Below are 13,594 nucleotides of genomic sequence, written 5' to 3' on the forward strand. Positions count from 1 at the left end.
TTTGGATTTTAACAACAGGAAAGCGGCACTGGCCATCTTTAGGGCTAAGAAGTAATTTCCTCCTTTCCAAACTCAAGCTTCTTGGAAAAGGAAATAAAATTATGGTTTCCATGTTGCACATCCACATGTAAATGCCTGAGTACAAATCTCATTTTTCATTGAACAGTTTTAGGGTGTGAGTAACCTTGCCATTTGACCTATGTTCTTCTCTACCATTTTGGAAAGGTAACCATCCATGATGACTATCTGTATTTTTACAAAAGCAGCACAACTCAGATAGGTACAATTTTTTTCTTTTAAACCTACCACACTCACATTAAAACTGTCTTCAGTGCCTGTTTTCTCCACCTCCTTTCAACCTAGTTTCTACAATACCTTCACTTCTGGGCGGGGGATGGGGGGCGGGGGGTGGGGAGTGGGGACGGGACACGCGGGGGAAGTTTACTGTCCACAGCATAGCTTCAAGGAACTGTGTGTGTGTGTGTTTGACATCCCAGCTGACAGTTTTCACTACCCCCATAAAAAGGTGCAAGGAACTGTACAAAATCTGGTCATCCTATATAAGCCTGAGCATCCTCCTGGCTCCTGCCCTCCTTCTGTGGTTTCTGCTCTGTGCATCTTTGAACAGGGGAGTTCAAGGATGCGCTTGGGGGTTATTTTCTTGGAGGTGGCAATTAGTATTAACCACTGGCTGAAGCAGTGATAAATTGCTCCCTGCATTGTGGAACAAAAAGAAGACATAACTTTAACTGAAGATGTCTGGAGTGAACCTGCTTGTTTAGAGTAAGCACTATGTTTTCTTCGTGCCAGGACCCTTGGTAAATTCACAGTTTATCATGCATACCTGGAAGAAAGACATCTGTAAGTAGATGAACAGAGTAATAAGGAACATTTACCAGCTTCAACGCAGAAAAATGCCTTAATGAGTGCTCAAGTCTAAGCATGTGCTTTGCCTCCCAGGTTGGGGCTGGCTTCATCTACTGAATGTCTAAAACCCTTGATATGCTTATTTTGGTGGGATTTTTGTCAGCCAGTCCAGTCTTCTACCACACTTTTTCAGAACACACCCATGTAAACCAGGAACACACAGTCATGACCTTCAGTGACTGGGAGAAACCTAAATTGCATATGATCTAGTGACCTAAAGATGAAATGCCCTGGTAGCTAATTACCAATGATGCAATTCATGTAATCTTCAGAGCAAAAAAAGGTACTTTTGCTGTCATACTACTTAGCCATAACTGTGGTACAAAATCAGAGGGTAGAGGCATGCAGTCAGGCTGACTGAAAACCAGTGAAATGGAAACATGAGCAATATTCCAATTTAACTCCACAGAAGCCCACTAGTTAGTAAGTAGTTCAAGTATTTTTGTGCCTGCTGTGTTGCTGCCTACAGGGAAAATACTCTAAGTGCTTTCCCTTTCTCACAAAGAAAAGAAGTTTCCATCTATGTTTTATAAGGCTGTCTTGTCACATCCATTATACAGCACGACACAGCCAGCCAGAGGAGGTACTGTAGTGATTTCCATCATGTGTTTTAGCGAGAAGGCTTTTAGGAAGGGTAGAATACATATAGATAGACAAAAATATACATATATCTATAAACACATATAAATGTCGTTCAGTTAACTGTGAAGATGTAGGTGCCTTATGCTGTCCTATGGAGTGTCCAATGTGGGGTGTTAATGCCTACATATGCAAAATTCAAACATTCCGTCATCTGGCCAGCTTGGCACAAAGCGCAGAATTATCATTATTCTGAGACTATTAGGCCATTAACTGGAATGGCTTTTAGAGCTGCTTTATTCCAGTCCATGGCTGACCAGCTATCTGAGGAAATAACAAATTCTGTTTTTCAGCCTCCAAAGTATGCTGTTAATATCGCAGAATGAAGAAGAGCCATCCAATATCCTGTTCCATTCAAAAATGCAAAAGGGGAGATGGGGGTTGGAGGAGTGATAGGAGGGATGATCCACAGACTATCAATTTTGTATAGAGAAGGACTTTTAAAGGTGCATGCATAAATTTTTAATCTTGTGTGTACACAAATGCGAATTATCTTCTGTGTGTACACTGAGACATCAAGTTTTCAGCTGAAGACAGGCAGTTAGTGACATTTTAGTTATCCAAAAAGCCAGTTTTCCTATTCCAAAGTAACCTCAGCAGAATATTTTTGTTCAGCAGTAATATTCTTACATATTTCACAATGGGGAGTGCGTAGTTGTAGATGTAGATATACACAAACAATCAGCATGTAAGAGTGTGCATTGTCTTACAGAACTGCTTGACATATGCATCATTTGTCTGCTTTGACTGTTCCGGGTTCATTACTCCAGCCCTCCCATCACCATTCTGACGTCTCACTCTTTGGCAGGAGTGGTCCAGACAGTTATGTAGCTTCGTGTTTTACTTTGTTTTTTAGTGAGTCTGACATTTTAAAAAAAAAAGTTTTCCTGATCTTCCTTGTAAATTTAATGCTTTCACTCAAAATGCCCTGGTTTGAGGTCCAGTATAAGCACAATTAATTTCTGCATAGGCAACATCTTATCATATACCCATTGAGGATGAGGCATGAAGGTTTGAAATCTGTGGAAAGCAGAGAATTTCCAGAGCATCAGTACAGCACCTAGGAATGAGACAAAAAAGTTACTCTGAGGGCTTAATGAATCCCCAAATGTCTTCAAGCCCAACCTTACGGCTACTGAAATACTTAAGTAACAAAAATGTGTTTTCACAGGTAGTGAATAAAAACTTTTGTTCCAGTAAAAACTGAGGCTGGTATGCTTATTCAACTGCCTCCATTTACTACTCAGTATTTCTGTCTTAACTGCAAAATCTGAAAAAAGAACTCCAGGAGAGCGAATCTGATCCAGGCTGGGGATGGGTGAGCAGTAACACCCCTTACAAGGTGGAGAAGACTGATGAAAGGCAAAAAGTTGATTCTTCATAAGAGGAAAGTGTTGCAGAGGAGAAAAGCAGGTCGTTCTCCTCTTGAAACACCTGAGAGGGTCTGCTGCCTGCTGAAGGGAGCAGGCTGGGCACAGACAAGTGGCATGTTCATAAACGTGACCATAAAAGCCCTCAGCTGTGGAAATGACCGTGCTGTCCTTGGTGCGAATCGGTCAGCCCAGCTTCTGGGAGGCAGTAAGGGCCAGCTGTTGGTGTGTGCTGGTGGCTTGAATATTAAACAAAGCCAGCTGGGGGTTATCCATCCCATTTGCTTTGCAGGTAAATCCCATGCAATCTGGTTGAGACACCTTCTCTCCATTGAGCCCAAGGAAAGCCTTACCACCAACTTCACCCAGGAAAAAGACAGTCTGCAACCCAGCTCCCTTCCTCCATGATGCCACCTACTGCTTTCGTGTCACCTTACTGTTGCACAATTGCACAATGCAATCAATGCTTTTGGACCAGTGTCTCAAATGCAAAAGCATGGCTTTGTCCCTTTAGCTTCTCTCTCAGCTGTTATGCCTGTTTCTGCCCTCCTCTGGGACTGTGCACTCTGTTGCTGCTCCGACTGTGAGGAGCGAAGGAGAATTACTCCTGCTGGTGAGCGACTGGCTAGTCTGGGGCTGGCATCTTCCCAGCATGCTGCTGTTTGCATACCAGCAGACAGAGGAGCAGGTGAAATGGGACTAGTGACATCTGTACAGATGTGTTTGACTGCTTACATGCTTTTACGAATCCGCTACCCTGAAAGCCTCCGTTTCTCTGACGAGGTCTCTTTCTCTCTCTCCCTCCCTCCCTCCCTCCCTCCCTCCCTCCTTCCCTCCTTCCCTCCCTCCCTCCCTCCCTCCCTCTCTCCTCTCTCCCTCTCGCTTTCTCTCTCAGGAGAAAAGAAAAAGGCAGACAGAAATAGAAGGCAAGAGACAACAGCTTGAGGACCAGATACTTCAGCTGCAGCATTTCAAGGTAAGGGACTGATGCCAGAAATGATGGATTGACTAAATCTGTTCATTATTAGACATGCAGATCACACGTCTGAAAGCTGTGAGGAGCCCACTCCAACATGAAGCAGCTTTCACTGCCAGAGCCTGTTTCTTGCAGTGATCATGTCCTGCCTGCTTTTCATTCTGTGCGTTTCATGCACAGGACCGTGTTGCAAAAACGGCTTAGGAGCATGGAGTCGGGAGAGTGTGAGCATAGGCAGCACAGCAGTGCTGTTATTATTAAACACTATTATTTATTATGCATAATGATAAGACACCAATCACTGTGGATTGGGTGTGTACCGCATGGCTTCAGTGAGCACTTTCTGCCTGCAGAGCTGCGTTGAATTTTCTGGTGCCTGTCATTAGGTTTTGTGCGTGTGTGCATGTGTGTGTGTGTATGTGTGTGTTGCAGAGGGGCACGTATGAACATGCAGGGAGGGTGTTGATGGATATGTGCATGTCTACATGGAGAGGCACCTTGATATTTAACAGGGTGCTGAGCAGTTCCAGTCCCTGTTGGACTCCATGACAGCTGCAGATAGCATCGTTTGAAAGCCATCCTGGTTATTTCTATCATTTATCCTTCCTGTCAGTAGGAGAGTTTTTCTTAACATTTGTGCATAGCAAAGAGAAGAACAGAAACGTACATGTGATCTTTTTGTAACCAGTGCTCATTTGTGGGTCAGATCTCATTAGATTAGTTCAGTAGGGAAGCCCAAGGAATTTCAGTGATTAAAATATCTGAGAAAGATGATCAAGACTAGACCATTTATCCTTGCAGCAAATGAGCTGGGCTGTGTTTTTAAAAATAAGATATTTAGGTTGCTTGTGCAGTAGTATGTGTGTGTGTGAACAGTGCATCCTGCGTGGGGAGACGGTGCGCAGAATATCTTCTCTACCACGCATGCACTTGAAGACTAGGCTTCAAGTTGTGCTACAGACAGAATCCTCTTTCTGCCTCTCCAAGCCCTTGCCATTATATTCTGCAAACTACTCCTCATTTTCTGGCCAATGATGCAGTTAAGACCAAGTAATTGATTGCAGTCTATACAAAGACTCCATCAGGTTCACCATAAATCTGTGGATGTCACACATTGTCTTTCTTTGGTGTTACAAGTCGATGATGTGATTGCATTTCTGTGGGGCAATAGGAACTGCCATTTCGTTCAGGCTGTCACTGAGTACAGGCAAGGGAGAAATTCTTCTCATGACAGTTGGTTGATGCAGCAGGGCAGTAAGATGCCTTTCCAGCGCCTTCATGAGGTTTGCTTTTTTTCATCTTGCTGCAGAGCTGAGGACTTCTTTTATCACATTAACTATTTCTAAGGTAACTGAATTGTGCTTTTTCATTAAATTCTTTAAGCAGAGCTTTTTGGAAAGCCAGTTCTGGCAATTTTGTACTTCATCTGATTTATGTGATAGAGCTACTGCTAAACCTAATTTTACCATCATCCACAGGGAAAAGTAAAACCTTCAGGGTGGTACAGTGGGGTCAGCCCCTCAGCTGGTGTAAACTGGTACTAACTTCAGCCCTGCTATGCTGATTGCAACTAGCAGAGATTCAGTTTTGCTGCATGGATTTCTTCAGTGACACACATGAAAATTAACTATTTCCCTTTATTATTTAGCTTACAGCCTGGAGCAAGAGCAGTAATCATACAGGAAGCTGAGGGGAGATCAGGGCACAGAAATTTAAAATGGTAGCTTTCTCAGCTAAAAGCACAGCCTCACTTAAGGTCTGTAGTGCTGGGTACAATGATGAGCATCAAGATATGAGAGGAGATTCTCTGCCTCTCCATTTAATGCCATCACCTGTCATCAGAGGAGAAATATGCTGCTTTTGCTTGAGTGATGGCTGCTCCTGGAGCTGCCTGTATCATCTCACCGTGCCACCAAACAACGGTCTGCTGGGAGACCTGGATGAGGTGATAGCAGAGGTCTGTCTGGGACTGCAGCACTCACCTTCATTGCTAGGCCCTTCCTAAAAAGAGGGAAGCCCCAGGCTTTAAAAATAAAAAATAAAAAAGGGCACTGGATGATGGTATTTCCCTTTCTTTGTGGAGACAGACCAACATTTTGTTTTCAGGCTTTGTTCAATGTTCTGGTTGCTTACTGGGTTGCTGAGCAAAATGGTGTTTGGCCTGCAAGGCTGCTTTGTTCGTTGGAAAAGCTGTGCATCCTCCCCACTCCTCCCCCAGACTCTCCCTCACCTCACCCTGTTGCTCTGAGCCTCTGCAAGCCAGGGGCTCCAAGTCTGTATGAATATAGTCCCCCAGTCTGCTATGTCTCCCCAGTCTGGCTCATACAGCCCAAAATAAGTGCATCCATTTTCCTTCAGAAGAGCTAGGTAGACTATGTTTCCTTTCCTGAATTATATGGATTTCCACTGAAGATACAAATCCAGGTCAAAAAGACGAGTCTTGCCTAGGAAGCCCATGTATTTACTGAAAATGCTGTGAGGATGTTGATGTCAGTGTTGAATGTAAGGACTTCATATCAGTGTTCATTAAAATATTCTGTGGAGAAAACTTTGAAAATAATATCTGGGTTAATCCTGTGTCTGCAGTGTCTGGGTTGATCCCACAGGTGTAACACGCAAACCCATTCATGCTAGGATTCAATGTGTTTGCTTAATTTTTGTGCCATGCCAGAGTAAATTTCTTTTTAGAATACACTGTGTAAAATAGCATGTTTGGTTACCTAATAAAGGTTCTGGAAGCTACAGGGTTCTGTTAATTTTAGACAATTTTATTCACATCAGATGAATATCAATAGGAATAGTTTATTGCAAATGTTTATGCTGGATTACCTACAGTTTTCAAATTGCTGATGCCAATTAGATGCCTGGCAAAATGACTTAACTCTGCTATCAGTTCATTCCTTTTTCCCTTGTTCCATATCTGGCTGAAAATAAGGGATTGGCAACTGCTGACCTGTTGTTTTAGGCAGAAGAACTCAGCAAGTTCTGGAGTTAGTAAATGTCAGCACTGAATATTGACGAACTTTGGCAACACTTTTTTGCAAAGGCTCATGAGAATGAGGCCAGTGGCTTTATGGCTGAGGACAGCAGGGCAAAACATGGCTCAGTTATTTATTAAATGTCTGTGCGAGTTTCTGAGTTAATCAAGTGTGAAACTCTGCAGTAAGAGAGTCTAGAGTAGTGCAGGCTCTAAAAGCTGCATTCCCTTGTTACTGACAATGAAAGCCATATCACCTCTTCTGTGAATCACTGAAAAGTAGGCACGCTGGTGGGCATGGAGCATCCGTGTGGTACTTCTGGGCCATCAGGGCACTCTGTTGAAGGCAGGAGGTGAATTTGTCTATGGTACAATCAGATGCTTCATTGGAAAGGTCTTTGGTGTTGGTAAAGGTATAAAGGTGCTTTGAAGACCCAGTTTTGGGGACTGAACATGCTGTTTTGCTCTAATAAGAGGCAATTTACAACAGCTCCCCTTAACTCCCACTTAACTTTAATCCTTAATACCAAAATAATCCTTCTTTCATGTAATACAAGATGTGTTTTGTTGTGTTTTTTAACATTAGATGGTTTAAATTTCATATTTTGGCAGTTCTTTGGCCATATGCCTAAAAAAAGGGCTTGCACATCCATGGGAACTGGAGGTGTTGCCAGCTTTTATAGTTTGAAATTGGAGAAGTGGGCAAAATTCACCTTATGTAAACACACTGTCTGCAGTATCCATCAACATGATGTGGTTCCTTGAGGAAAGAAATAATTGATTTTGGTTGGTTAGTGCCACTGGAGATAAAACCTAGAAGCAACAGCTGCTTTTAAGAACTTGTTAACAGGCAGGCCTGTTTTAATGGAGTTGTTTACTATGTCAAATAAACTCTAGGGTGGAAGTATTTCTTCCAAGATCTGGCTGCCTCTGTTGTTAGTTGAACAGAATTTCTATAATTGTTGACTGTAGCTCTGTTTGGTGGTGGTTGGTAATAAAATAAACAGCATAAAACCTCCTAATTGAATGAAAAATTATTTCTTTGCTGTTACTCTAACTGTTACAATAAATCCATTTACCACAGTTACTTCATTTCTGGAGTGGTATAAATATTAGGGACCTATTTCTGTTAACATCTGCTTCTTAAAGACTGCAGTTCATGAACACTTAATCTATAACATAATTACATCTTTACTCTGAAGGAAAAGGAAGGAAAAGAACGCCTTTGTATGTTACAGAGATATTGTTAGGATATGGTTTTAGCTGAAACTATTTTGTCTATAAATAATTTTTAATTTTATTACTCCACTGTTATATTGCTACCCTCAATTTATTCTGGCCTTAAAATAACTGATGTCAGAGAGTAAATAAAGGTATTTATCCATATATATACATATATATATGTGCAAAACAGTGCAGAAAAACAGAGATAACTTTTGCAAAGGAAGGAATCCTGTTAATCCTTTATGTTTACCTTTATGATTTTCAAGTAAATTAACGCTTGAACTAAATAGCGAGTCAGTCAAGCACACAAAAAATGTATGACGATGTCAAGGACAGTCTCCATTCTCTACCGGGTCAGTGCAATAAGCCCCCAAACCCCATTCTTATTAATAATCAAGCCCTCTTTCTAGTGATGTCTGCTATCATAGTCCCAGGCTAACCTTGGTTTTAATGTACTACTGGATCCCAGCACACCTTTGCAAGACTGGAAGACCACGCAATGTCCATCTCCCAACTACAGTTAATTATAGAATTATAATAAAATATATTAAAATATTAATTTTAATAATTAATTAAATTAAAATAAAATATATATAAAAAAAATAAACAGTTTGTGCTGGAAGGGTCCTTAAAGATCACCTAGTTTCAGCCCCACTGCCATGGGCAGGGACACCGTCCACCAGACCAGGTTGCTCAGAGCCCCATCCAGCCTGGCCTTGAACACTGCCAGGGATGGGGCATCGACAGCTCCTCTGGGCAACCTGTGCCAGTGCCTCACCAACCTCACGGTAAAGAACTTCTTCCCAATATCTAATTTAAATCTACTCTCTTTTACTTTAAAACCAGTACCCCTTATCCTGTCACTGCAAGCCCTTGTAAAAAATCCATCTCCAGCTTTCCTGTAGGTCCCCATTAGGTACTGCAGGGCTGCTATAAGGTCACCCTGGACCCTTCTCTTCACCAGGCTGAACACCAGCTCTTTCAGACTGTCTTCAGAGGAGAGGTGCTCCAGCCTCCTGATCATCTTTGTGGCCCTCCTCTGAACTCACTTCAAAAGGTATATGCCCTTCCTGTGTTGAGGGCTCCAGAGCTGAACACAGTACTGCTGGTGTGTACTCCACAAGAGTGGAGAAGAGAGGGAGAATCACCCCACTTCACCTGATGGCCACACTTCTTTGACACACCCCAGGAAGCACTTGGCTTTCTGGGTTGCAACAACATGTTGTTGAGCCATGATAAGCTTTTTTCCAGCACATCTAAGACTTTCTCCTCAGGGCTGCTCCCAATCCATTCTCCACCCAGCGTGTATTGATACTGGGGGTTGCCCCATCCCATATGCAAGACCTTGCACTTGGTCTTGTTGAACTTCATGAGGTTCCCTCGGGCCCACCTCTCAAGCCTGCCAAGGTACCCCTGAAGGGCATCCCTTCCCTCCAGTGTGTCAACTACACCACACAGCCCAGCGTTGTCAGCAAACCTGCTGAGGGTGCAGTCTCCACATCACCAACAAAGATGTTGAAGAGCGCTGGTCCCGGTACAGACCCCTGGGGAATGCCACTTATCACCGACCTCCACTTGGATGTCGAGCCGTTGACCGCAACTCTTTTGAGAGCAACCATCGAGTCAATTCCTTGTCCACTGAGTGGTTCACCCATCACAGCCATGTCTCCCCAGTTCAGTGTGTCATGTGGGACAGCGTCAAGTGTTTTGCACAAGTCCAGGTAGGTTATATCATTTGCTCTTCCCTGATGTGTCAACACTGGAACGCCACTGTAGAAGGCCACCAAATTTGTTCAGGCATGACTTGCCCTTAGTGAAGCCATGTTGGCTGTCACCAATCACCTCCTTATTTTCCATGTGCCTTAGCAGAGTTTCCAGGAGGACTTGCTCCATGATCTTGCCGGGCAGCAAGCTGCCACTGACTGGCCTGTGGTTCCCCCGGTCTTCCTTCTTTCCGTTTTTAAAAAGCAGAGTTATATTCCCCCTTTGCCAGTCAGTGGGAACTTCACCAAACAGCCACGACTTCTCAGATCTGATGGATAGTGGCTTAGTCACTTCATCCATCCAGTTCCTTCAGGACCTGCGGATGCATCTCATCAGGTCCTTCTTGGGACTTGTGCACCTTTAGCTTCCTCAGGTGGTCTCAGACCTCACCGTCTCCTATAGCAGGTGGTTCTTCCTTCTCCCAGTCCCTGCCTTTGCCTTCTGCAGCTTGGGTGGTGTGGCTGGAGCACTTGCCAGTGAAGACCAAGGCGAACAAGTCATTGGCACCTCAGCCTTCTCCATGTCCCTGGTGACCCGATCTCCCGTGCCCTTCGGCAGAGGGCCCACATTTTCCCTAGTCTTCCTGTTATCACTGACATACCTCTAGAAGCCTTTTTTGTTGCCCTTGATATCCCTGGCCAGATTCAATTCTGTCGAGGCTCTACCTTTCCCAACCCGATCCCTGACTACTCAGACACTTTCTCTCTATTCTTCCCAGGCTACCTGTCCTTGCTTCCACCCCCCGTAAGCTTCCTCTTTGTGTTTGACTTTGTCCAGGAGCTCCTTGTTCATCCATGCAGGCCTCCTGGTGGTTTTGCCCGACTTCCTCTTTGCTGGGGTGCACCGCTGCTGGGCTTGGAGGTGGTGATCCTTGAGTATTAACCAGCCTGCTTGGGCCCCCTCTTCCCTCCAGGGCTCTGTCCTATGGGCACTCTACCAAGCAGGTCCCTGAAGAGGCCAAAGTCTGCTCTCCTGAAGCCCAGGGTAATGAGCTTGCTCTGTTACTGCCCTAAGCATCCTGAACTCCACCATTTCATAGTCACTGCAGCCAAGGCTGCCCTTGAGCTTCACATTCCCCACCAGCCCCTCCTTGGTGGTGAGAACAAGGTCCAGCATGGCACCTGTCCTCGTTTGGTTCCTCTGTCACTTGGAAAAGGCAGTTGCTATCAACACATTCCAGGGACTTCATGGATTACCTGTGCCGTGCCATTCTGTGCCTCCAAGAGATAGTGGGGTGGTTGAAGTGCCCCCTCAGGACCAGGGCTTGTGAACATAGGGCTTCTCTGGTCTGTCTATAGAGGGCTTCATCCACAGTTCTGGGGCATGGAGAGGTTAAGAGCTAGTTAGGAGAGAAAGGAGGAATTTCAAAAATCCTTATACGTTCTGTTTTCAAGAAATCAGACAACAAAGTATACATCCCCAGTTAAAATCTTTTAGCCATAATAGAATAGTTACTCCGTGCCAGCTACACAAATTAACTACCTCAAAGAGATGAGAACTTTAATCCTTCAACTCATCATTCTTATCTGTTGTAAAGTCATTACTACACAGCTGAATATACTGTAATTATTCTGGTATAATCCCTCTAAAAGAGGATTTTTATTTAGGAAAAAGTTATTGATATGTGAGTTGTACTTCAAACTGGAGTAGAGTTATCTGGGGATAACCATGTAGGTAAGCTTCCCCATGCAGTCAGGTCGTCCTTGCACAAGTCCGTTCATCAAAATTGGCACTCACGTTTCAATTAATGACAAGGTTCTTCAAGCAGGTCGCTGCCACTCCAGCGGCTTTTGTTTTAGCCAGACTTTCTCAAAGTAGCTTGAGGATGTTTACAGCTCACTTCAACCCCAGTCACCCCTAAATGGCATGTTATGGGCTCAAAAAATGTATTCACATGTCCTGAATTCAGCTTTTTAAAACTATGCATATAAGAACATTTAAGACAGAAAAGAAAGGAATGTTTGAAGACTAGATTTTGGGTTTGCCACTTTCAGCTAATGTGTGTATGTGGGAAAGAGTGATAAACTGAAGCTGAGGACTGAGTGAATATGGAGAGGAAATTATTCTTTCAAAAGGTAATAGTAAAAGAAACTGTAGCTGTGTAGTAATGAAGAAAACTTGCAAAGGCTATTTGTTTGGGAGGGAGAGGGTTGCTAGTTTTTTAAATCTGAGATGGTAAACTATTCCAAAAACAGTTGTTATTTCCCTCAAAACTATGCTTTAATTCCTTTGAAAATATGGAATAAGTACTTACAGGGAAAATGAAAGCATACTTAAATTTCTGGCTCATGGAGTTAAAAGTGTGATCAAACTCTTTTTGTATGTGTATCTGTATAAGAAGGTCTTATTCAGTTTTTCAGTCCAACCACTCTAAGTTCAGAAACTTCAGCTAGCTTGAATCTATTTCTTACTCCAGCTCCAAGATTCCCTGGGAAACAGAGACATTCCCATGGAGTCAAAATTTATGTGAGAGGACCTTGGAGGTCTCCTCATGCCCCCACCAACAGAAGCACATTCCTTCCATGCCCATCCTCATCCCCTTACATTTGTCCCAGATGGAGATGCCATAGCCCCCAGGGAAACCTGCTCCCAGGTCAGGACACCATCCTGAGGACCATGTGTGCCCTCATTGCAGCATCTCCTTTTGCAAGTTGTGTGTCCACACTGCTGCTGTGTCCCTGCTGGGACACACTGGGCCCCTTATCCCTCCCCTCACCCCTACAGCAGCCACTGGCAGTTGGTTATTTTTTATTCTTATTATGGCACTTAATGTTGCCACAAGCAAAATGCCAAATAATTGGACAGACCCACCATTATCATCCTGCCATGAAGAAGTCTGAAATCTTAAATAGACCTCCTAAAGAGAGATACTGAAAAATAAACCCCAAGTCTCCAGCTTAGGTATCAGTGTGATTATTTTCACCTGTTGATTCAAGCAGAACTTTCTGGTAGCCCAGATGTTTAGAAAATAGATGTAGAAATGAGCCTATGTTCAAGTTATCTTTCATCTTACTGGTTTTTGTCTCAATGTCATCTCAAATTTTAAAAAATACCAGGAAATCTTACCTTTTATCAGGCCATACCTATGATTCCCTTCAGTGAAACTACTCTGTACAGACCAGGGCTCTGTAGCTGACGAATGATCCCAGCAAGAGACACACAAACCTTGCGTCTTCTCTCATAGAGTCTTGACAATGTCTCTTGCTGTGGTGGGTTTCCTTGCAGCTGAAAGTGCCTGGGTTTTATTTCCTCTTTTTGTCTTTGTATGGAAACAACTGTCTGCTTGGTTGACAAAGTTAAATAAAATTTGGGACCTGAACAATTTAAAAGAAATGCACACAAAATATTTTCACTGGTGATCTTGTTAATGAATGGGAGGCTTACTCTGAAAACATAAAACAATCGGTGCTTTTCCCCACCAAAACATTCTTAATTGGGCCTCTATCTGTACAGCTGCAATTTCTGTTCCTGAGAGTTTTTAAACAGGCAAAGCATGAGACCTTCATGAAGGAGCTATATGTATCATCATCCTGATCCCTCAGATAGCTTGCCATGGACATGCTTTTCCTGTGCATCTGCAGCTCTGGTTGCACATGGCTTACACTGCAGCCATGCGCTCGCATTTCCTTGCCTTAACACAGGGTCACCAGGCTGACATCTAGCCCTTCCCAAGTGAATGTAACTCATGCCAGCCATCTCAGTCTTCCCTCACCTGTT

The 13,594-nt window shown here is 43.6% G+C and overlaps 1 protein-coding gene across 2 annotated transcripts in view; it reads left to right on the plus strand.

Moving 5' to 3' along the window:
• LOC119141728 (paralemmin-2-like) overlaps positions 1-13,594 on the plus strand; it is a 155,803-nt gene that overhangs the window by 43,705 nt on the left and 98,504 nt on the right. For both annotated transcript variants that reach the window (XM_037374299.1, XM_037374300.1), the window contains exon 2: positions 3,832-3,912. In XM_037374299.1, coding sequence (XP_037230196.1) covers positions 3,832-3,912 — 81 coding nt within the window. The remainder of the gene's footprint in view (positions 1-3,831; positions 3,913-13,594) is intronic.

This window comes from Falco rusticolus, chromosome Z, assembly GCF_015220075.1.
Source record: "Falco rusticolus isolate bFalRus1 chromosome Z, bFalRus1.pri, whole genome shotgun sequence".
Taxonomy (NCBI): domain Eukaryota; kingdom Metazoa; phylum Chordata; class Aves; order Falconiformes; family Falconidae; genus Falco; species Falco rusticolus.